The sequence below is a fragment of the Odontomachus brunneus genome, unplaced genomic scaffold (genome assembly GCF_010583005.1).
Source record: "Odontomachus brunneus isolate Ranch 3 - 2012 unplaced genomic scaffold, Obru_v1 Obru_scaffold_033, whole genome shotgun sequence".
NCBI lineage: Eukaryota > Metazoa > Arthropoda > Insecta > Hymenoptera > Formicidae > Odontomachus > Odontomachus brunneus.
In genome coordinates this window covers 1,310,719-1,334,939 of record NW_022639483.1, presented here as the reverse complement: position 1 = coordinate 1,334,939, position 24,221 = coordinate 1,310,719, and the positions used below count along the sequence as shown (strand labels likewise).

The 24,221-nt window shown below is 42.9% G+C and overlaps 1 protein-coding gene across 1 annotated transcript in view; it reads right to left on the bottom strand.

Moving 5' to 3' along the window:
- The window catches only part of LOC116843475, a 354,588-nt gene that overhangs the window by 102,228 nt on the left and 228,139 nt on the right, over positions 1–24,221 (bottom strand). The window contains exon 4 of the mRNA XM_032813922.1: positions 16,991–17,035. Within this exon, the coding sequence (XP_032669813.1) occupies positions 16,991–17,035 (45 nt within the window). The remainder of the gene's footprint in view (positions 1–16,990; positions 17,036–24,221) is intronic.

The window sequence follows — 24,221 nt, the reverse complement described above, 5'->3', positions numbered from 1 at the left end:
ATTCGCGTGGAATCGGCGTAACAGTACGTTCTAATTTCACCTCCCCGTCCCCCTCCCCGCGCTATACATATGTACTTTGCTCTGAATTCGCGCGATTCAAAAAGCGCCGCGATCGATAATTTGAGAAATGCAGTCGGTGGGTCGCGTGTGCGCGCGATTTAATCGCGCTGCGCTCTCAACACGACGACGTATCGTAGGCGAAGAGAAATAGTCGCTCTTAGTCAGAGTTAGGACTAAGAGAGTTTCTTGTGTCAAGACATCATCCGCCATTTGTAAAGAGGAAGTGAGTGACGATGATGATAACGATTTTTATTTAAGTTCCAGGATAAACTCACTAAAGACATATGTTTAGCTGAATTAAAGAATTGCAGAGATTTAAGCGTATAACGTGGATGTGTATATAAATATCGTAAAGAGGTGAACCTAAAAAGAAAAAAACATAAAATAAAAGTTCAGATAGAGAGTGAAACGTGAAGTAAAACGTGTGACGCGCTAATGATTTCATGCATCATGAATATAGACATCAGAAGTCATCAGTTAGCAGATATAAAAATGTAAAAGTTGGCAAGCTGTTATGAGTAAATGAGAGAGAAGCTGCAGCATGCTTCGTCATTTCAGTTTTATTGAGAACCTCTCTCACTGCTGCTAGAGTTTCTCTCCCATTCACGTTACCCCTAAAAATGACGGACAGGATGCGAATCAATCAGGAATGCTTTGTCCGAACTCTGTGACTAGCCAAACTCTAGTCTCTCTCTCTCTCTCTCTCTCTCTCTCTCTCTCTCTCTCTCTCTCTCTCCTCTCTCTCCCTCCCTTTATCTCCCTTTCTCTCTCTCTCTCTCTCTCTCTCTCTCTCTCTCTCTCTCTCTCGCGCGCGTACATCGTGTTTTTCGATCGCGCAGCAGTCGTCGCGTCGACCATAACGCCGCCCGCCCGCCTGCAATACCTAGACACATAATTTTTGGAGAACGGCGCTTACCGGTCCTTACTTCCGGCGGGAAGCAGACCGGAACTGGGCGCGACCGAGCATCGCGCTCTTTCCGATTCGCTCGCGATTGATGGGGCCATTAAATCAAAAAGTCCATTAGGAATCACGAGTTTTATTGTCGCTTTTATAACCCGCGAGATTCAGTCTCGATTAGCGAACGACTGATTAATCCCTAATTTGATGGGATCGAAGAGAGAAACTACGAATATCATAACGAAGAGTATAAGGAAGAGGTATAAAAAGAGGATGAGTCACTTAACGTTAGATTCCGAAATATTGTTTTTATATTACAAGAAAATGTGCAAGAAATACATTCAGTGGTTAAAAGGCTTGGTTAATTAACGATATTTATTCCTTTCAATCACTTTCAATTTATTCCTTATACACTTTTCTCTAATGTAGAAAACAACAAAGATATTTTAGAATTTAACGTTATACATGGTGTTCCAGATTCGTGATCGCGCGAATCTTTTTTAATTAATATCTCGAAATTTATTGCGAATATCGTAAAACGTTATAGGACTTTTATGTTCACTTCAATCCGTTCTATGTCCCCACGAACGTTGTGGAAACGAATCTGAGACACCCTGTATGTAGGTGATTCATCCTGTACAATATAGGGGAAAAGTTTGGCTCGATTAATCAATTTCTGGAGTTAAATATGAACGATTCGGAAATCCCGATTGTAATGACCAGAATTCTGCTTATATTGACTAGAAATTTTGACAATTCAGATTGAATTTTGATTATTTCAACCGGAATTTCTGAATCGCTCATATTTCACAAGAGAAATTAATTCATCCAAGCAAACTTTCTTTCCGTATATTACACGATATAAAAAATTGTCGTAAATCCGACAAGTTTCATCGATCCTTCAGCTGAATCAATTTCCAAAACGCTATGCATCGTTTATAAAGCAGAATATAAAGGATAAATTGAGAAAGAGACAACCGCAATCCTGCAAGTCTGAAGACGTGCGCTAACGCGCCGGAAACACGGGAAATCGAAATCAAATGCCAATGGAGAAGAATGTTCCGCGGGATGCGTAAGTAGGTTTACTATTAAATTACGCCAAAGATGTTAAATTTTGAGGAAAGAGGAAATCCTATAACTTCGGATTTGCGGCGCGACGCTTCACGTGGATTCCCGCGATCAGTTCCTTGAGAGTTTTACGTTCCTATTGCGCTCGCTCGTTCGCCCGCGCGCTGCAATTTTGATTTCCACGCTCGATATGCTCGTAAATCGCGTAAATTACGTGCCCGTAGCCGTGCAGCGCGGGTAAAACTCCGCGCCGGTTATTGGATCTCGTTTCTAAAAACCTTCGTTACGCTACCGCCGTCGTCGTCGCTCGATCCGCGAACCCGCTCGAAATCGATTCGACGCTTCATAAAAGGATCACGTATTAACGAACGGATAGCGTGAAAAATTTACACGGCCCCGATGGGTCCTTTATTTCTGTCCACCCTTAAGGCGCTGTAAGCCTATCAAGTGTATGTACGGACTTCAATATGCCAAACCTATACGGAAAAAAAGGTTTGGTTGAATTAACCGAATATCTGGTCGAATACGAACGATCCAGAAATTCCGATTGAAGTAACCCGAATTCTGTTTAAGTTAACAAGATTTTTGATAGATACGCATACGGAAAAAAAGATTTGGTTGAATTAACCAAATATCTGGTTGAATATGAACGATCCAGAAATTCTAATTGAAGTAACCCGAATTCTGTTTAAGTTAACTTGTTATTGAATTCTTGTTAACTTAAACAGAATTCGGGTTACTTCAATCAGAATTTCTGGATCTTTCATATTCGACTTGATATTTGGTTAATTCAACCAAATCTTTTTTTCCGTATGCGTATACCAAACTAGAAATCTCATGATTCTCGTTCAACTATTTATGTAGTTTGTATAAGACGATTTTTTACTAATAAAGTCCTAATTATTCACACGATTCTTCAGCTAAACAAATATAATCTGATTATATACTGAAAAAAGGATTTGGTTAAAACTAAAATTTGGTTAAAATGGGATCAATCAAATATTTGGTAATTATAACAAAAAAAATTTAGGATCGGGATCAAACTGATGAAAACTGTGGGATAAATTTCCGCTCGAGGAAGACTCATCTTTCAACGTGCGGAAAACAGTGAAAATAACGGCAATCGAGTCACTATTTCGCGCGCTTGCGTAAAATACACTTTGCATTCGCATCTCAAGATTATGGTCGATGCGATTTTATTTCGCGCCATGTATGCGCGCGACTAAAAATACATTTTATTACCAGCTCGAGTAAATTGAGCAGATTATAATTGGATTCGCGCGAAATTGGATGAAGCATATTTCTCGCTAATGCGCGTAGCGGAGAATCAATCAGAGTGATTGTGACAGTGAATTAAATATGACGCCACAGTATTTCCAATAAATTAATAATCATGATTTCATAATAACTTTATGACAACTATTAAATACGCAGTCATCACGTAGTCATCATTTACGGGTGTATTAGTTTAATCAGCATTACTCTCGTCTCGCTGTCGTAATTATTCCCCGATTGCTGCCGCGTACATACGCGCGCGTCGTTTATCAAATTCTCGCCAACGGAAAACGATTAAGGATTAATTTTCGACAATCTCCACGGAAGAAATCGAGAAACACTTCAATTTACGCCGCCCGGGGAGACTCGGTGCGACGACGCCGACGACATTAACTTTCCACTCGGAAATAGATCGAGTCGGTCCTGAGGTTTACACGTCGAGAATGCCGTATGCGACGGCGATCTGCACTAAGAGAAAGAAATGGCTGATCCAACGGAAATTATAGCTGCTTTTGGTCCACTTGCCGCTTGTTCTAACGCAAAAGTGGCAGTATAACGTGCACATAAGATTATTATCGCTAACATTATAATAGCACTTAATAAAAGCACGATTTGACCGAATACCATAATTTATACACGGGAGAGGAGACATGGTGCGCACATAACCAGAACTATTTAGTTGTGAGCAACATGTATTGTAATTATCATAATTATCTCTGTACGGTAATAATGTGTACGGTTGATATGATTCAGTTACTTTGGTACATCAATGTAGTTGCGCATGATCTGGTTGCAGTAGCCAGAAATCGGTCGGGGTGGACATTTGCCACGGATACAGTCTGGTCGGAGCAACCAGATATCGTCACTGCTGCAACGCCAGTAACTCAGCGATTGTTCTGTGGTCACGGCAACCACCGCATCATTAGTTGTTCCGTATTTTACTATTGAATCCAGTTGGCACAACCAGATTTACGCAAACCATACGGTTCTTCTTCCCGTGTATTATTTTTCCATGCGTGATCGCGAATACCGAACATTTTCTTCTCGGTGCGCAGCCACGCCAAGAAGTCCGCGTAAGAAGCGACGACTTGTGTTCATCCGCCACGGTTCCCGCTCGGAAGAATTAATTACCGGATCGATCTTGCAAGTGAGCGAGCGAGCGAGCGAACGTGCTCTCGCCGGCGTCCTTTGTGAACACCGGAGTACATTATTGGGTTACCGTGACAGCGCGAGACGGACTTTGAGACGGTCCCGCGATCTGGCAATTCTCCGGAGCGGGCGCGCCGCAGCCAAGTCGAACCGGAATAAACGAGCGGGATTTCGACGCGGGTTACGGGAAACGAGCTCTCTCGTCGCGACTCCGGCTCGCAGAATACACGGGACCGGTGTGGTGCAAGCTCGCAAGCTCGCTTGTTCGCTCGCTTATTCGCTCGCTCGCTCGCACTCGTCGTCGGGTGCGATTCGGTCCTCGAGACTGCACGCCCGGTGACCTCCGTTATTACATTGTTACATTACCAGCGCGCACGGTTTCACCCTTCTCCCCTTGCCACTCGCCACCCCCTGTCGGGGAACTCTCCGGAAAAACCGCGCCGAATCGAAGCGAGGAAATTGGAGATTATGATCGCGAACGCGGCAAAAAACGCGGACCTTTCGAGTAGCGTCAGATTGGATTACCGCGGACGAACGCGGCTTTTCCGCCGGTTGAGCTCGCGCGGCGGTACCGGCGCCGAGGTGCGCCGCGACGATCCCGCGGGAAAGGAGTTCTCGCCGACGCGCGGGATAAACAGGAAAGTTTCGAGTCTGCCTGCCTACCTGCCCGCCTTTCTGTGAGGAAACGAGGTTACGCAATTTCTAGGTCGGATGTACGTCGCGAAGCGGTGCGCGCAGTCGATGACTCCTGTTGACGCGAGCTGGCTTATTAAGATAGTTGTGGGTATTGGAGTTTTCTATTAAGATAAAACTCTCTCCCCAAGTCTCCGGTATGCGTCGCCGAAAGTACCGATAAACTGTAACAAGGTGAGCTCCTGCGCGACGGGAGGGGGGAATTTCATTTATAGAACGCCACTCTCGCTCGCGGAGGGATCTTTTCCCTTCTTTTCGCTGTTTTTACTTTTTTCTAAGAATATCGACAACATTCTCTCGAATTTTGGCATTTCCGCTCGATTTTTTGGCATTTTCTGTTCTCCGCGAGTCGATGTGCGATTCGAGAGTCTTCGACCGATTGAAATCGAGAGCCAGAGCCCCGTATTTCTTTCCGCGTATCGGGGTGAAATGTACTCCGCGGCTATCGGACTTTCATTTAATACTGTACACGAGCCGAGAATGATATACGCAGCCGTGCACCGGAGCTAAATGTGACATACGAATAATATAGATCTTGGGATTCGAAACACGGTGCTGCGAAGTATTCCAAGCCTTCGTTAGATATAATTCTATCAGATATATATCTACAGATATAATTCGAAAGTGACACGGAGAGAATATTATCGGTTTCTCTCACATAAAATTTTTCCAATTTTATTGTATATCTAGCAGTGCAGGAAATTCCCAGCACTACCAGTGCTAGTGGCATGATTTTCGGCCAAAAGATTAGTCCTACAGAAAAAATTACACAGACTTTTTTGTATAGAATTTCAAAGCAAACAACATTTATCCTAAACATTTTTTCGTATCTATATCCGTTTTCAAAAAATTCAACAAAAACTTTTTTGGAAGTAGTTTTTACTCTTTTAACAAAATTAATCAATAGAGGTGAAGAGATTTTTAGTACGATGGTCAGAATATCATTCCGTCTTTTAGTCAAAATTCTATTATTATCAAAGAGGTTTAAATTTTCTTTTTGTGTCTATTATTGTGTTTGGATTATAATATATTGGAGTATTGGAAATTTGCCTATTTTGACTCCCCATATTTTCAAAACTACTCCTATGCTTAACTAAAAAGTTATGCTCTTTTTGTAAGATTAATATCTTATCATCTAGCACTATTTGACATACAATTTGACTCGAATTTCAAGGACTACATAATGGGTGAAAAAACTTGTGTTTTTGGGATTATTCTTTCGTATACCTGTTTATCTAAGTATTTCCGAAAAAAGGAAACATACATCTTGACAAAATATATATAAACAACGGTGTACCAGGCACCTAAAGTTAGGTGAGGAACGATCGCGTTTGCTGAAGGGTTAAATCGCCGTGTCACATCGGCCGCAGAACCGTGAATAATTCCACCCACTTCGACACACCGAGCAAAACTTGAACTTATCCCTCTCTTTAACGGAACACTTAGCTGCTAATACCGTAATAATCACTTCTTGCGAAGTCAGTCGGAGGGATTGTCGTTCTTTCTCTTTCTGTCTGTCTGCCTTTCTCTCTCTCTCTCTCTCTCTCTCTCTCTCTCTCTCTCTCTTACTAGTTCCCTCCGTCCTACCCTCTCGCGCGACCCTTTATCCGAGATCACGCAAAGTCGTCGCAACGTCCTGACGGCGGCTCGCACGGAGATAAGCGAGGAAGCATCGCCGTTGATTACAGGAACACCGGCTGGCAGGCTGTGTTCCGGAACGCCGAGACGTGTACGAGAGACACGGAATTGCAGGCGGCTTACGCAACACTATAACTTCCTTAGCGCGCCCTTTTCGGCGGGGCAGAATATATCTGGGCTGACGTCCGTGCGGGGACGTCGCCCGTTGTAATCCAATAGTTTGTATCCGCAGTGACGTACCGGTGCACGCCGGTGAACTCCGTGGTACGACAGGGAATGCGGTTTACGGAGGCATATCCGCGCGCGACCGGCCAAAGTCCGAGAGACCGCTCGGATCTCGGATTATTCCCGTTGTTCCCTCGCCGCGAACGGACGGCGTCGTTATTTCATCAATTCTCGCTCGGAATAGCGCTCCAATTGGTCGAAGCAAGGCGTATCGAAACGCGCGTTCTGTTTCCCCCCCCCCCTCTCTGTCTTCCCTCCCCCCTTCCTCTCTCTTAGATTATACTTAACGTGTTACTATTGTTAAATGTATGACTTATATGTCGATATAAAGTGGATGTCTTTATCTGAATTTTAGTTTAGCTTGTTTTATCTCTCATAATGCCGCTTTATTCGTAAACCGTCACTTATTACGTTTAACTGCTTTGTGCCCGAAAGATTTTTCTACAATATCTATTTGTCTGTTTTTACACAAAAATACTATTCGCAGGGTACAAGTATATTTCAAAGAAATGTACTTTATGTCCCACAGAATGGGATGTAACGTGGGATATAGCGTGGGATATAGCGTTAAACGAAGACAAGTTACTTGCAAGAATACATTTTATAAGACTCTCTCAACGAAGAATAAACTGCGTTCTTATTGTACAAAATATAATAATAAAATAATTTTCGTTAATAGAAGGCACAAGACATTAGATTGAAAATATGATGTTTTTAAATGTGCTTTATATCCCAGGATTTCCTTATCCACCCTTAAAACTAATATACTCAAATTAACAATAATTTTTTTCATGTATAAGCAACGATGTATAATTCTGCTGAAAGAATTCGTTTTGAACTTAAACAATTATTTATTAAATTGAATATAAAGTGTATCGATACAGGTAAAACTTATTTTTGTTTAACGTTACGTAATTTTATTTAAAGACTACGTATCAAACATAAAGGGACTTTCCCAACAAGAATGTCCTTTTTTCTTTGTGCATCGATCTATCTTCCCATCGACTTCCCAGGCTACTTCCACGAGCACAGTCTTACCCGAGTTAATTGACGCTTTTAAGCAGCTAATTAGATTCGCTCCCTTCGTTCGCAGACGACGTCCTTCGCACAAGAATCCAGAGCGGATTAACCGATCGTAATCGTAATTGTTCGCCGTGTTAATTAATCTCACTCGAAAATTTATTCTTTCATGTTACGACGATTTTTCATAGGCCAAACAGATTTCTTTCCAATGTCGCGTCGCGCTATGCTCTCTGTCTGTCTGTCTCTCTCTCTCTCTCTCTTTGTCTCTTTTTGTCTCTCAAGGATTTACCGTCGCGGAATTTGCTCGGCCGCCGACGAGGGGAATTCGTCGCTTAGATTATTCACCGAGCGTAGAGAGGAAAAGCGACGCGGCGCGACGGTGGGCGAAGGAACCAGATCGTTCCTCAATAATTTCTGCCAGCCGTAAAACGATCGGGAGAGAGTCACCGGATGACCCGTATGCGAACGCGCCCGGCTACCAGAGACCTACAAACAGGTTACGCTCTCCGGGGAAGCCGGGAACGTCATGGGATTCGGTGTGTCCGGAAAGTCAAAGCAAAATAAACGAGAGACAGACGGAGAAATAAGGTTAAGTTCGAGGACCGGGACGTATATCGGGACGTTCATGGCGGATAGGGGAGACCTGGTTTAGATGGCCTCAGGGATACGTTGCTCATGTACTTTTTTCTAGTATTTATCTTAACAGAGAAACAGTGGATATATAAAATAGCGAAATGGCTCTTTTACAATATAAATACCTTCTCTGAGCTTCTCATTAAAATCGGGATATAATGTTAATTTTAATTAGTTAAAAAATAGAAAATTTTCGAGTCTCTCAAAATTTTCTATTAATTTTCTCCATCGCGAGTGAATAAAATTAAACAACATATTTGTACTAGCTAAAGTTTCTTGCAAATTTATGATCATGATATACTATTTCGGATAATAAAAATAATTTTCATTCATAAAATGATTGAAATAGTACGTATGGACGGACGAGGTGAAATCGGTCTATAATTAGAGGCTGGTAGGAGAGCTGTGAAGATTTCTTGCGGAAATCCCAGAATTACTAATTAGGGAATACATATATTATATGTGTTGCTTTCTTACTCTGAGTTATTGCGCAACTGAACCCGATATCAGAGCAAGATGGCCACATTGTTGCATACGTATTTTGATTATTACAAAACAAAATATACGATTAGTAGGATCGCGACGGGCTTTAACACACAGAAGAAGACCGCTTCTATCATGTTCGTGCAGTCAGTCACAACAATTAGTTGTCTGAGAAGTAGTAACTTCAAAATTCTGAAATATGAGACATCTAGCCCCGGTTTCCGCTATCTCATGAAGAAGCAACGAGACGCGTTCGCAAGCAGATGGGATTTATGGGGGCAAACCGCACAAGATCCCGCTTCTCACAAGAACGGATAGAGGAGGGCGGAGAGGAAGAGGGGCGAAGAACGAAGAGGGACGCGGAATGTACAAGGAGGGAAAAATTGCCCCGGTGCACGGCGAGACTATCCGCGGCGCATTCCGTGTCTCGACTTTTCCGAAAGAGCGAAGTTTCGCTCATCCGTGCTGTCAAGAATTTAGCTTTAGTTCGTCGAGCTTTGACGGAGATTCGATTGGAGTGAGCGCTGACTCGATGGCGTACGAACGGGGCGATGCATCTCGACGGTGGGGAGGAACGGCATTCGATTTTCCATCGACCGTGCGACCCGTCGTCAGCGCGAATGCCATCGACCATCGCCCTTGCCCTTTCCTCCCCTTGCCCCTTTTGTATCTCCTCCCGCCCCGGCGCAGTTCATTAATTATTTGCGGACGAACGCGGCGGCACAAATCTTCGATAGCTATTTTGTTCACTGTCAAGTGTTAATATTACTTACGACTGTGCAGGTGCCGTTATTGGCAGGATTGCCAATAACCGGCTGCCGGGTGATCGATTTGGATTTTCCAGTTTCCTAGAGTTTGCTCGACGCGCTCTCTCATAATAGATAAGGGGAGGGGGAGAGTGATGATTTTAATATAACGGTGTGACAGAGAGCGCGACGCGATAAATAAAGAAATAATCGATCCAATTCGATTTTCGCAGCGCATTTCGAAACTTTCGTGCGGGGAAAGCAATGAGGAGACTGGGAGAGAGGAGAGAGGGGTCTGTAATCATATTCCAACCCAGATGGAAATTTTCATGATCATCACAACGTGAGACAATCGGCGACGGAAAATGCGCAACTGTTTTTAATTGCATTTATGAAGCAAATGCATTGCATTGAATTTTAATTATTAAATTTACATTATATGAAATAAATGTAAACTTTTGCTTCTATCTATGTAGTCACAGATTTACCCAAAAATTACACTCGGATGGTCATATTGCGTTTTACATGACGCATTGTTTTATGTATTTCTATGCAAGGAGAGAATTTTAGACAAAAATTACTATTGTGTTTTCCAAACTAGAAATGAGTCGACATTCTGCAGTAATTCATCATACTTTCACATTTCATATGTGTTATTTATATTTCAGAAACTGAAATGTGTACCACTGAAAAATTTACTATGTTCCTTGGCAAGATAGATCTTACTATATGTCTACTATAATCTATTCTTGCACCAAGATGAAAGTTCTAGTAATTTTAGAAAGTGTCCTAATGATTAAAACGCTAATAATATATTTGATATTTTGCGGAAAGAAGCTCTTGAAACTTTGTTAAAGTATATTTCTTTATACCAATTTGTAATAATATTTAATGAGCATTCAAATATTGAATCTCTGTATTATTCGGTAATTAGGACATGATTCATTTTACAGTTTTGTTATTAATAAAACCGGAATTATCTAATATATCTCATTAAAGTTATAATTGATATTTACTGATAATTTTATTTCCCATTATTTTTCGATCTTTGGCAAGCTAAAATATAAACGTATAGAAACGTATATTAAATGTATATTAAATGTATATAAATGTATATAAATGTATATAAATGTATATAAACAGTTTCATTAATAATTTCATTAATTGTTCGCTAATAAAAATTTATAACTGCTTTCTTATTAGGTTAGTCACTGAAACATTTACCTTATTAGCAACATAGTGAAATTAAAAAGAATTCATGTGAAAAAAATACTACAATACTTTCTCCATATATTTTATGTGATAAATGTGATTGCCATATGAACCACTCATAAGAGATACGATCTTTACCCTCCGTCCTCGAACCACGTGGCGTTCGCCTATAGCTTTCCTCCTCTCTCCCTTTCATGCGCGTTAGAAAATATCACCCCTCGAGACTCTCTCGAATTCGTGTCCGCGACTCGACTCTTGTCGCGCATTTGATTCTGTAAGATCGATATCTAAAGTGTCCCATCGTTAAAATTCGAGCTGCCCAATTAAGGCTTGCAGATTCCGTCAGTTCTGACGTCTCCCCGCGGACTGTCGTCGGGATTCCCGGATTTTCGCACAGAATTCTTCCGAACAGACGTGTGTTACCGGATTACGACAGAAAGGGTGATGAAGTAGTGGGGAGGGGAAACGGAGAAAGAGAGGAAGAGTGTCGACCGGGTGTCAGGATGGATATATTTCTCCCGTAGAAGTGCAACGTGCGGCCGCGCGCGCGCGGAAAGAGAGAGGAAGTCCCAGTATCGGGAAAACCGGACCGGAATAAACGTGGGAGAGTTGTGAAATGGGTTGCGGGAACAAGGTTAAGTTCTAGGATATCGGAATTCATGGCAAAATAGCAAACGCGCGGCACACAAGGCACAACACAGCGGCGGCGGCGGCGGCGGCGGCGGCGGTGGCGGAACGAAATTTATGACACGCTCGAGTATTCGAGTGTGTGCGCGCGCGAATGCAAGAGACAGTGACGTAACTCACGTTTGGAGCGCACCTTCCGCCGCAGAAGAAACCGAAGAGCCCTTCATCCGTTGCCTCAGACAACTACGATTTCGATAGCGCTTTCCTTCGCCTTCTTCTCCCACCTCTCCTCTGACCTCGTTCCATTTCGATCCGTTTCTCCCGCTCCCCGCGCCGTCGAGTTCTCTCACAACGATCAATTATTTAACTTGTATACTTCCAACAAGCGGTCCCGTGTGCGTGCGTGCGCGCGCATACACACACGTGACGTTGTTTTAATATTGTCCCCGTGCGCCGAATAAATAAATAAGTAGACAAGTAAATACGTTATTTTAACCAACTGAATACTTGACTCGCTAGGTTGATATTCTCAACGTCGCGCAACTCACGTTGCAAGTACAAGAATAGTGCCCGCGTAGGAGAGACACATATCGGCTTTTATATTTATTTTTCCTCCTTGTCTCTTTTTTCCATTTCTTGTCAATTTCGATGCGCGCGCGTCGGTGTTTCATATGTCACTCGTGTGTTCTTCGTTTTCGTATTATTCTCTTGTTTCGCGCGATAACGTTCGTTCCGAAATAATAAACGGATTTATTTCTTTTCCTATCACTGCTTTTTTTGTCTTTCTCCTTTCTCTCTCTGACTTTTCCTTTTTCTTCTTTCGGCACCAGGACCCTCTTGGGATTTGCGGGGTCGTTGGTTACGTTACTGGCGAGAAAGTGTATCCCGCCGTTACTATGATGGAACTCGAAGTTGAACGGCAGCTCGCGAGAGCGGGTTGCGCCGGCTGCAGCCTCGTTGTTGTCGAAAGCAACAACGACATCGGGTCGAGGAATCCGATCAGGCTGCTTCCTCGATCGCGTATCGAAACGTCAATCGTAATTGTCGCGGCGGTCGAAATCGATACCGTTCGCGTAACGCTGGCGAACGAAGCCGCGACGGCAGGATCGATTTGGTATTAAAATTTCACGCCGACGAGCGAGAATCGAGTGGATTGCGGATTACGGAAATCGCTGGGTGGAGTGGATTTTCGCCCGTTGAAAAGGCGGATACGCGTTAGTGGGGAAGTTAAGAGTCGCCATATCGAGCACCGTAGCGAAATAAGGCGAGAAAGAGGGCTTCTATTCTACCTAAAAAGTAATCTCTATCGAGAGGTAAGCAGTAAATTTACGTGGCAAGAAAACCCCGCGCGATGTGAAGAGATGAGTGAGCGAATCGGTGGAAAGGTCACGCGCTTGATGAAGCAATAAATCAAATTTGGATCAAAAGACCCTATAAGAGAAGAAAAAATAATACTGTAAGATAAAATATTATAAAAATAAAAAAATATTTATTCGGTAGATACTAATGTAATATATTTACTTAAATTTAAATTCTTTTATTCAAATTACTTTTACGAAAAACATTTCAAGAGAAAATGTACATCCCCTTATTGGAAAAATAATTTATATTAGTATACACCGAAAATAAATATTTTTTATTTCTTTAAATAGTCTTTCTCTCAGTGAATGTTATTAAAAAGAAAAACAAAACATGATAAAATGGAAGAAATGAAGGTATGCCGACGTTATACTACAAGCTGTGATTGTTCCGACACACATAGGTGGCGAGAAATACAGTTCCCGATTTACAAGTTGAAAATCCACTCGGCTGACGATTCTCGACCGTGGGTATTTTGCAGATAAAAAAAAGAAAGGAGAGGAGAGAGACCGGGAGAAGAGTGGGAAAACAATGGGAGAGAATGCCACGAAACGGATTCAGGGAACAAGGTTAAGTACTGGGATATCGGAATGTCCAGTGAGGTGGAAAAGGGATTCTCGTACGGAATACGTACGGTAACTGTACAAATACAAGCGAGTTCCCCGGCAAAATCAAGGACGAGAAAAATACGGTTCCTTGGCGCATCCCTCTCCCGTATTGCGGTGGGTTTAGCAGCGCACGGCCGGCCGTTAAACGCCGGCTAAGCAAATAGAGTGAAAATCGCTTCGACGTGGGCGGACGCACGAGGGAATCGGCTCTTCGGCCGGCAAATTAAAAGCGGAGGACGACACGTCGTTGTTGACGTTTCGCGGGGTGCACGCAAAAACGAAACAGAGGAAACAGCGGACGAGGACTTTCAGAAAAAAGACGTATTAAAAAGTCCGATCGGTGGATGGGTTTTGTTCGGACTCTCCTGGCGTTTTATAATGGATCGTCGTTAGCGCGTGACGTCTATTTCATACATCATGCCGTTTCTTTAGTCCCCGGCAGAAAATAGCGTGAAAATAGCTCGCGTGCGCTCTCTGCGTCGCGATAAAATATACACACACATATATACATATACACACATGGCAAAATTTCTTATGAAGCACGACTCTTCCGGCCGACTCGCGCGGAATCATCTTCCAGAGAATAAATACGACAAGCGAAACCCACCAATGTTCGCGTATTTAAAAACGCGCTAATATCTTTGTGTTAAATTATGATGAATACTAAAATATACAACTGTCAACACTTCATCTATTCATTCTAATATTCACTAGATTACTTTATATTTATTCGTCGCGATATACTCTATCTGCAGTTGAATAAACTACATCGTTTCTGGGAATTATGAAAAATTAAGTGCGGATATCGGGACAATCACAGATATGAAATAATTCTTCAGTAAGTCCCTTTTTTAAGTCCGCAATGAAACAATGGTTAATAACCATTTGCAGCAATAAAATAGTGGTCTATACAGTATTATATCTCAAGATTTTTCGCTGGTCCTTCAAGTTTGACGGAATTTGCAAGATTAACGTAAAACAAACATTTCGACTTTTTCGAAACCACTGATTGTTTCGAGCTGTCAAAATTTGTTAAATGTTCTCAACGTAATCTTTATGTGTTTACTTACGCGTTTACTTAACACGCGTGTAGTGCGAATTAAACTGAGATATATTACTTGCACGAAATATAAGTAAAATAATCGTGCTTTTTGCAGTACGTCACAGCCTTGGTCCTTCGCCACGGCTAGGCGAATAAAATAAATTCGAGCGCGCGCTCTCGTGGGTGCCCGAAATGACGATGAAACTGAAAGCCTCATCCGTTCTACGTGAAGCACGAAGATATAGTTGCTGAATGTATCCGTAGAGCACTGCGGTCGCGATATCGGAATTCGCGATATACGTATAAGGTGGGCGAGCCAAAGTAACCGCGGGAGTGCTTCGAAATGGGTTGCGGGAACAAGGTTGAGTTCTAGGATATCGGAATATATGGGCGAGTAACAGTGCAAAAGCACGAGGGGGTAGCGCGGGTGAAATTTATGGCACCGACGGAAGGAGGTCCCCAAAGAAGAGGGACAGAGAGGCACAGTGAGAGAAAGAGAAGGGGAGACAGAGAGAGAGAGAGAGAAAGTGTGTGTGAGGAAAAAAGGACGAGGGAAGAGAAGAGTGTATTCGAGGACGTGGAATAAAATTGTTCGGTCTTTACATAAAACACTAGAGCGCGCGTCGAAGGCGAGAAACGAAATACCTCGTTTCGCCAGCGCAACAACATAATTTTGCCGATTCGATCCGCGTCGATAGGGACGAATTCGTCCTCTGGTGAAAAAAAGAAGATAGGAAAAAAGAGAAAAAGAGAGGAAGGAGAGAAAGAGAAAGCGCGGAAGAGGAGGAACAAGAAAGGGTAGAAAAACGAGAGAGAAAAGAGAGAAGAACGGGTCGTATCCCGTGAAAATTTTCTGTGCGGCGGGATCGAATTCCTGGCCGCTTCTGTCTCGCGTGGAATAATAGAACGCTCGAAGGCGAATAATATTTAAGAAAGCGGTTTCGCTTCTCTCTCTCCCTTTGACGGCAACACCGGCGGCGGCGGCGAGCCGTGGAATAAGGATTTTATCGTGAATCGCCGTAACAATCGTCCTTACGACGCGATTCGCCGCGCTCTGGAGGGCAAAACACCGGCTCGTGGATTGGCTTCGGTTCAAGTCGAAACTCAAACGACGATGTCGCGAAATATGTGTACCTAGAAAGAAAAAGAGAGACAAAGAGAGAGAGAGAGAGAGAGAGAGAGAGAGAGAGAGAGAGACCGTCTTCGCAGACTTTGTATTATCAAATCGCTGTTAACTCTCTGACACGCTCTATTGGATTCTCACTTTATTTGAGAGCCCTACACAATAAAATGGAAAATGATGATTCAGTTCTTATCTCGCGACTGTGATCTGGTTGATTTTAGGCGATCTCATAATGTCACTTGTACATTGTGACATTTACACACGTACATACGCGTTATTATACACACGAGATCGCTCATTAAAAGTAAAAATCTAATTACAACGATTTTTCCGCCCGCGCGGCCATTAAAATTAATTAAATTTTTGTACGACGATTCTCGATACTTAATAGCCCCCATTAATTTGTCGGGACATTCCTCTGTTATATAATTGGTAATTGATCGAACGGCACGCGATGTAAGGTGATTACGGCGCGTATTATTAGTTAATTTAATTGGCTGCTCCCTCTCTCTTCCTCTTTCTCTGTCGCTCGTTCTCCCTAACGGCATCGTCGGCAACATCGCGTGCGCCAAGCAAATGAGAAGCTAATATAGACGACTATGTACCGTGCGGTACATATTGGACCGCGTTCAAATCGAAACTCAAACAATGCCGCGGACGTGTTTCCGGGATCGTCAGTGGACGCTAAGGAATCTGTGCTAAACGTTTTGTCGCGTGTCCCGAAATTACTTTGGACTTTGGCGACCGTCTCCCCGTCCGAGACGTTTGCCGTATGTATGCACTCTTGTATGCGCACAATGCGCGACACAACAACCGAGCAACGGCAAACAATGTTACATCAATTTATCGAATCGCTGGTTTTGCAAATGGCACGGGACGCGTCCGCGGAACGTCCCGCTCGACTTGTACTTTTACAAACGGAATAAAAGAGATACTATCGGATTTGCTTGGCCCCTTTGTTCCGTACTTTCGGTTCGATAGAAATATTTCACTTTTAATGAAAATCGCTCCTCTTTGTAACGGACAAGCGGGTGGGAGTGCCCTGCCTGGGATAGAAAGTGTGAGAAAAAGAGAGAGAGAGAGAGAGAGAGAGAATAGAAATTAAAGAAAGTATATACATAAACTTACTTCGCGAGTTTCCACTTGAGTGCCATTTCTCCTTCGTCGATCGCTCTGAAAAGAAATCAAATTGCTACGATTAACGACTAAATTGTCACGCTCTCTACGAATGTATATTGTACGAGGAAAAGGAGGTCGGTGCATCGTGATGCGACAGGTGAGGCGACATTCGAGGCGACATCGTTCGCCGATCAAATGGCGAAAGATGTATGTGTGTGTTGTGCACGAAGAAATCGATTTTTCATCGCCGAGCACATAATTTTATAATTGCGCCGACGACAACGACACCGTCGTCGTTGTCGTCGTCGTTCCCGCGGCAAATTAATTTAATGAGTTTCAGTTCGTCGCCGGCCAATTCCTTCGGAATTTTCCATAAGGATCGTAATCCCGTAAGGAGGTTACGGCAATGCGACCTTTACTGAAAGTGGCTTTAACTAGTTAAAGTTCGTCCCCCGTCTACAGGAAATACCTCTAACCGCGTTGTACTCGACAATGCCGGAGTCTCATCGGGATTCCGATATATCGTCGATATTACAAAGGCGAGAGGGACAGTAAGGGCAATTGTAATGCGATACAGTCGCGACGTTGCTCTTTATTACGGATTAACCAACACCGTCGCGCCAGTCAACAACACCGTCTGCATTTGGATTTCTCTCTCTCCCTTTTTCTCTTAAAAGATACTGGATAAATTAACATCATGGTTTTCTTAATTCTATACTTGCATTAATAATAATTATATATACAGATTGTTCCAATTCGATTTCACAATCTCTCGTGAAAGCGTAGAGCGCATCCTGTGTATAATGACATTGGAAACCTTATAACATTAGCATATAGTTGCAATCTTTACACACAGAAAAATGCGTAAAAATGCGTACTGCATTTACTGAGTAAATGTTTCTTGTTTCATAAGTTTCCGCGAATTTATCATGTAAATTTGTCACAAACACTCCATTTCGAAATACATTTTGAATTTTAGCGAGTTTAACATTCCAATCAAGAGTATGATATTAAAAGAAAAATTCGTTTGCTTACTACAGAGTCGAACCAATATTTCCTTCAATGAAGTTTTATAATATTCCTCTAACGAGAAAAATAAATTTTTCTTCTGAGTACACACGATAATGAGTTTTTCTCAAATTTGCGATGAGCATATTTTAAGACTCTCGTCAAAGAAAATGTTCTTTGTTGAGGATAACCATTACTTAAAAGAAGAAAAGTAAACTAAGTAACCGCTGTTCTTAGCAGTACACAGAAGAAGAAGTTTGGTTTGATTAACCAATTTTTTAAATATGCACGAACCAGAAAATTCCGGTTATGTCACTAGGATTCCGTTCAAAAGTTAAGCAGAAAAATCTTGTTAACTTACACCTATTATTGAAATCTTGTTTTCTTATAACAATATATATACTGAAAGAAAAAAATATCTAAAAACTAAGAAACATTCGATGGTTACTGACAACATATTCACTTGCAATGATATCAATATTTTTATCGTTGAGAAGAGATTTCTTTCAAATGGAAACATATTTTTCTCAAAAATGTCGCATCTCATAAAAGTAAACGTTCATTCCATTTAGATGAAATATATTATCGGTATCCACCGAATAAATATTTCCTATTTCTCAGGTATTTGTGTCTCTCAATGTACATCTCAGTGTATCTGTTTTGAGAGACATAATTCTCACCCGCGATTTTTACAAATCCGTTTATACCATCTCGCGAACGCAAAGAGAACGAATTTTAACGGGCCATCTATCTCGAGCCGATATAATATTTAAAGAAATGCACTCTGATCGCGCGATCGAGTCAGCCCGCATCCTTTTCGCCTTTTCGAGCACAGTGTATACACACTGTGCTACACAAATCAGGGCCCGACGTTGCCGGGGGTTAGATCGATCTCTCGCAAAACGTGGCGCTACTCTTCTGAGCACGCGAAGAGGAGAATCGGTCGTTGCGGTTTCGCTCGCTCTCTCGCTCGTTTGCCAGCCGCGAAACAAATTCTCAACGCGCACCGGGGGCGAACGTGTTCCGTCGTTAAAAATGTAAACTCCACGATCTTACGAGCGCGCAGTGGCATGGTTCATTTGCCTCGTAAAGGCGAAACTAATGGCCGGCGCGGAGTTATGTACCCCATATTGGCTCGCATTCAAGTCGAAATTCAAACCGCGCTGTGAAACGCGCGGCATGATCACCCTCACCCTCTCTACCCCCGGCAGGCAGGCCGGCCGACCGGCCAGCCAGCCGTTACGACCCCGGCTAAACATGAGATCGGCCTGTCGGATTATTAACCCTTTCGCGATCGGTCTGAATTTATGCAAAACGCCGCTGATGTTTTGCCGCCGGTGGCCCGGTAATTTCGCGGATTTTTCAATATTAACGTCCTCCATCCCCGGTCCCTCGAAAATACACACAAAGCTTCTCGTTACGGCCACATGAACATCGCGTACAGGCCGTCTGCAAATTCCGTAGCTCTTGGCGGTTTAAGGGCCCGTTTAGCCTCGAAGGAAGTGAAATTTTCATTGAAATCGTCCAACGACTTCCAAGTGATTATTTCAAGGGAATATTTAAGTCGACGACGCATTCGAATAATGATCGTCACTAACACAATCACGTTTCCTTTTCGTATTTCTTGTTCATACAGAATTTAGGTAAATGTGCTTTGTTTTACCATATTCAGCGGAAAACCTAACCACGCATGTGTATACTGTAAAAACTGAAGTGTTAAATTTAACATTTCATGTGTCCCAAATCATCCATTCTTACTTATGTGTCAATTTATCACAAATGTATTAAAAAGTGACACGTATAATATGTAAAAAATTAACACAAGAATTTAACACTTGAATACCGTCAGGAATCACAGGTTGTGTTAAATTGACATATAACGTATACCGTATAATTATAATTGACGTATAATGTTAAAAATTAACTAAAATAAAATAAAATCCTTACTTTAACATTTAAGAGAAGTATCAGCCTATGGTTTGATGAAATGAAAATATTAAATTGACATAATCTATGTGTGACATATTAAATATGTCAATTTAATATAACTTGTGATTCCTGACGATATTCAAGTATTAAATTCTTGTGTTAATTTTTTACATATTATGCGTGTTACTTTTTAACACATTTGTTTTGTGTTAAATTTACATATAAATGGGAGTGGATGATTTGGGATACATGAAATGTGTTAAATTTAACACATCAACTTTTAGGCTCGACCTACAATAGATGGAGTAAGAAGTAGGAGTGTGTGTGTGTGTGTGTATATATATATATATATATATGGTATATATATATATATATATATATATATATACACATACATATATATGTGTGTGTGTGTATGTGTGTGTGTATGTGTATATATATATATATATATATATATATATATGTATATAAGACGAAATGGAAATAATTTATTTCGCTTACTCCCTTACTTCAATAAAAGTTTGCCCGTCTACATCACATGGAGTAAGCCTGAATTAAGTAGTAAGAGCTGGAGTAAGGAGCTGGAGTAAGAGGGTGTAAGCGAAATAAATTATTTCCATTTCGTCTTACTCCATCTATTGTAAAATGGGCCTTACAGTATAGAAATCTTTCTATAAACTTTTTGGATATTCTCAAGCTTCTGAATTCGAAGTCGACGCTCATGGGTTGTTGATTTGGCGTGATTTCCTTCGTCGTCGTTATCTGCCGGTCGAGATGACGAATCGACTGAGGTGAGTCACAAAAGGCGGAAGCGCGAGCCCCGCGTCTCGCGATCGTTATCGTCGCGAAACGGCATCGAAACGATGCCGTGAAACACGTACGTGAGATCACGACGGCAGCCGTGAGATATTGCCGGCGACCACGAGAAGCCGGAACATCCGGAAGGAATTTTATTCTCTCATGCGCGAGGCATCCGCGCGATATCGAAGGCCGTTCGTTTCGTAACGACGGGCTTTTCATGGCCGAAGATTCGACGCGTGAGAGATGGCGTATAAGCCGCGTGCGCTTTCGGCGAATCGCGCGACGTTGAGATAAATTTTATCGCTTCCCAGATAGACTCTCAGAATTATCCTGACATGAGACAATCGACGACGATAACGCCACGATTAATTCAATTACATTTATGAGCCAAATGTGCCGCGCATTGAATTAATTATTAAATTTACATTACACGATAACGTAAATTTGATGTTATAATAATGCAGCTACAAATTTACTGAAAGTTATATCCAGAACTTTACATATTACATTTCATATGATTATTCAAACTTTGATGAGTGTTTTTATGTTTCTATTTCGTTATTTTACGTGGTAAACACAAGTACTACACGAATTCCCCTCATAGAGAACGCAGTTTTTACAAATCGACTAATGAAGTTGCTGTTAAATTTATATATCTTAACGGAAATTAAAAAAAAAGTTTCTGGCCAAATAAACTTTCAAGATTACCACGACGTGAGCTCACAGCAATCGATGGTGGAAACTATAATTTTTTAAATTACATTAATGAGTCAAATAAGTGAGTCAATCGTTAAATTGACACTATACAATTTTTGGCTATTAAAAAATTATACACACAGATCTTCGTGTTAAATTTTGCATGAAATTGTTTTGAGCAAATTTTAATAATTTTTTTCACATTTCTATTCCGTCATTTTATATGATAAATATGGGTGCTATGTAAACCGCTCATAAGGAGCGCAATCTTTACGAAACGACTAGTAAAGTTGCTGTCAGACTGAAATACACCAGTTTATATCTGGACTCCTTCTTTCGGTAGAATTCAGTTTAAAAGGAGCTCTTAATAAATTATATTAATATATTTTAATTACTAACCGCCCACGAGACTCTGAAAAACGACTTGGACGGCTCCGCTTGGACTTTTATTTCGCGTACCTGCACTTTCTTTCACGTCGGAACTTCGGCACAACTACTGATCTCTCGATGTTGAATGGAAATTAATAAGTTCGTCAAATTATTTCGACGAATTGGGACAAACTTGCTAACCGTCGCGGCAGCCGTCGCTCCGGACAAAATCCCATCATTGGGGAATGTTAATTATGGTAATTGGAAGGGGCAAAGGCGTACCCATCTTCTCCGGAGTTATCAGTTCTTACGTGGAGAAATAGTCGTGCGACCGGATTAGACTCGCGTAATTAGAAATCTTGTCGCGTGGGATAAATGGGGCAGACATTTTCATTCTCGGGACAGGGAAACGGACTTACAATTCCTGAAACGCGCGCTCGCGATTTCCTTGCCTGTCCCGGCAGGAACGTGCCACGTGCAAATGCAGAAACGGCGAAATTAACGGAGTACCGGTGCAAAAAGAGAAAAAAATCGCGCTTCGACGTAGGAGTGATGCCGCGTTTGCATCTACTTTTCTTTACCGTTTACGTGACTATCGAACATCAGGATTACAGAAATTAACAGTACAGCAATACTATATCGCGTGTATGCAATTACAGCGCATACACCAACGCCCCATTATATCAATTATACGATTTGCAATTAGTCTCAAATTATAAGAGATGTTCGCTTGAAAAAATCGACGGACGATAAGCTTCCACACGCGATAACATTCCTCGGTTTCGCGAGCTGTGTCGGCGCGTTTTTCTCGAAGCAGTTCCGCCCCGCACGCCGGCGGCTTCGAGCGAAAATATCGCGTCGAAACAGTGCGGGGCCGTCGGATTCGCCGACGAAAGCCGGAGGCATCCTCGGGCGCCGAGGGAGAACTATCCAACGGTAAAACACCGTGACTCTCTGGTCGTGTCGGCGGCGCGCGAATTATCGGTCGCGCGATTCCGACAATTTAACGTTCCGCCGTTGTACGACGAACGCGGCGACAACGCTATTCAAATCTCGCCCCCGTCTTCGCTCCTCTGCCGTCGCGCACAGTGGCGGTAAAACAAATCCTTTTATCCCGCGCTTCGCCTCCTCGAAACCGTAGCCACGCGCGCTCATTCCGCAAGATGTGCTCGGGAGTGAAGAATGAGAGAGGGTGAGAGAGAATATATGTGTGTGCGTGTGTGAGAGAAAGAGAGATAGAGAGAGCACGATGTAATTCCAATGCTGACGGAGAACACTTGGTTGGCCACAGCGAGGGCAGAAAGGTGGCGGGGAAAGGGGAGAAGGTACATTGCGCAACGCAACGCGGTTGCATCCTGCCGCCTGCTTCCACCCCGCGCCGCCGGCGGCGGCAGTGGCTGCAGACGGCGCATAAGCCACTCGTCATTATTTCATCGAAGTCGGTGCTTGGTTCAACAGGTACGTTTCCGGCGCAATATGCGCGCCGCTGCCTTCGAGAGCCCGTGAAAGTAGTCGGACCCGAAGAAAGGGAAGCGAAACACCAGTGAGAGAATACGCGCGGAGCATCGAGTAGTGACGCGGGGATGTGCGGCGGGAGGTGGCCCACGATCCGTCAGCCGCACGTTATTCGGCGGAGATGAATTGCTCCCGATTGGGATTGCGGTTTTGTCGCGCGCCCCACGTGATCTCCCTTCCTCCGTGACCTCGCACGGGGTGGAGTAATCGCGAAGAATGAGTCGACTCCGAAATCTCGCTGTGGAACGGTTCACGGGATTTTGAGAATACACGCGGAAGAACACGGCTCGTGTAACTGATTTTCTTCCGATGTCCGGGGACCAGATGGAAGCTGGCTTGTGGGAACGATTCCTGTGGGAGATTTCTGTTCAGTCAATTGTTCTCAGTTATCTCGAGCGAGCTTCAACACAGCCACAAAGTCCAGACGAATGTTTTCGGTCGCGATAACAAGGGCGATCGTTTTTAGTTTCTTGTCGTCGAGTTTTTATCTGCTCTTAATTCCACAGCACACTTTGAGAATTTTCTTTTCGCGCGGAAGGGGATAAGCGATTTTTGGTTGCTCGCATCCGCGACGCTTGACCCGGCAAAAATTGCTAATATTCCGTCTCTTATGGCGCAAGACCTCGACCGACTCGTCCCTGCCATATTCCCTAATTTCACTTCTAGCATCTGCGATTCGCGAAACGAAGTTGCTATCTGGGACACCCAGCGGTGTACGCGCTTACGTGTCATCGTCCGACGTCTTCCCTCGGTACACGCGATGCGAGAGACGAGCGGATGTCGAACATCGAGAGCATCGACGAAACTGGCCTCGAGCCAGCACATTACTTTCGAGAAGGTAGGGAGGAAAGAAGAGTGCGAGACAGTCGGGGGACGATACATGCATGGGAATACGGAAGAGGGATGGGGCGAGGAGGGAGGG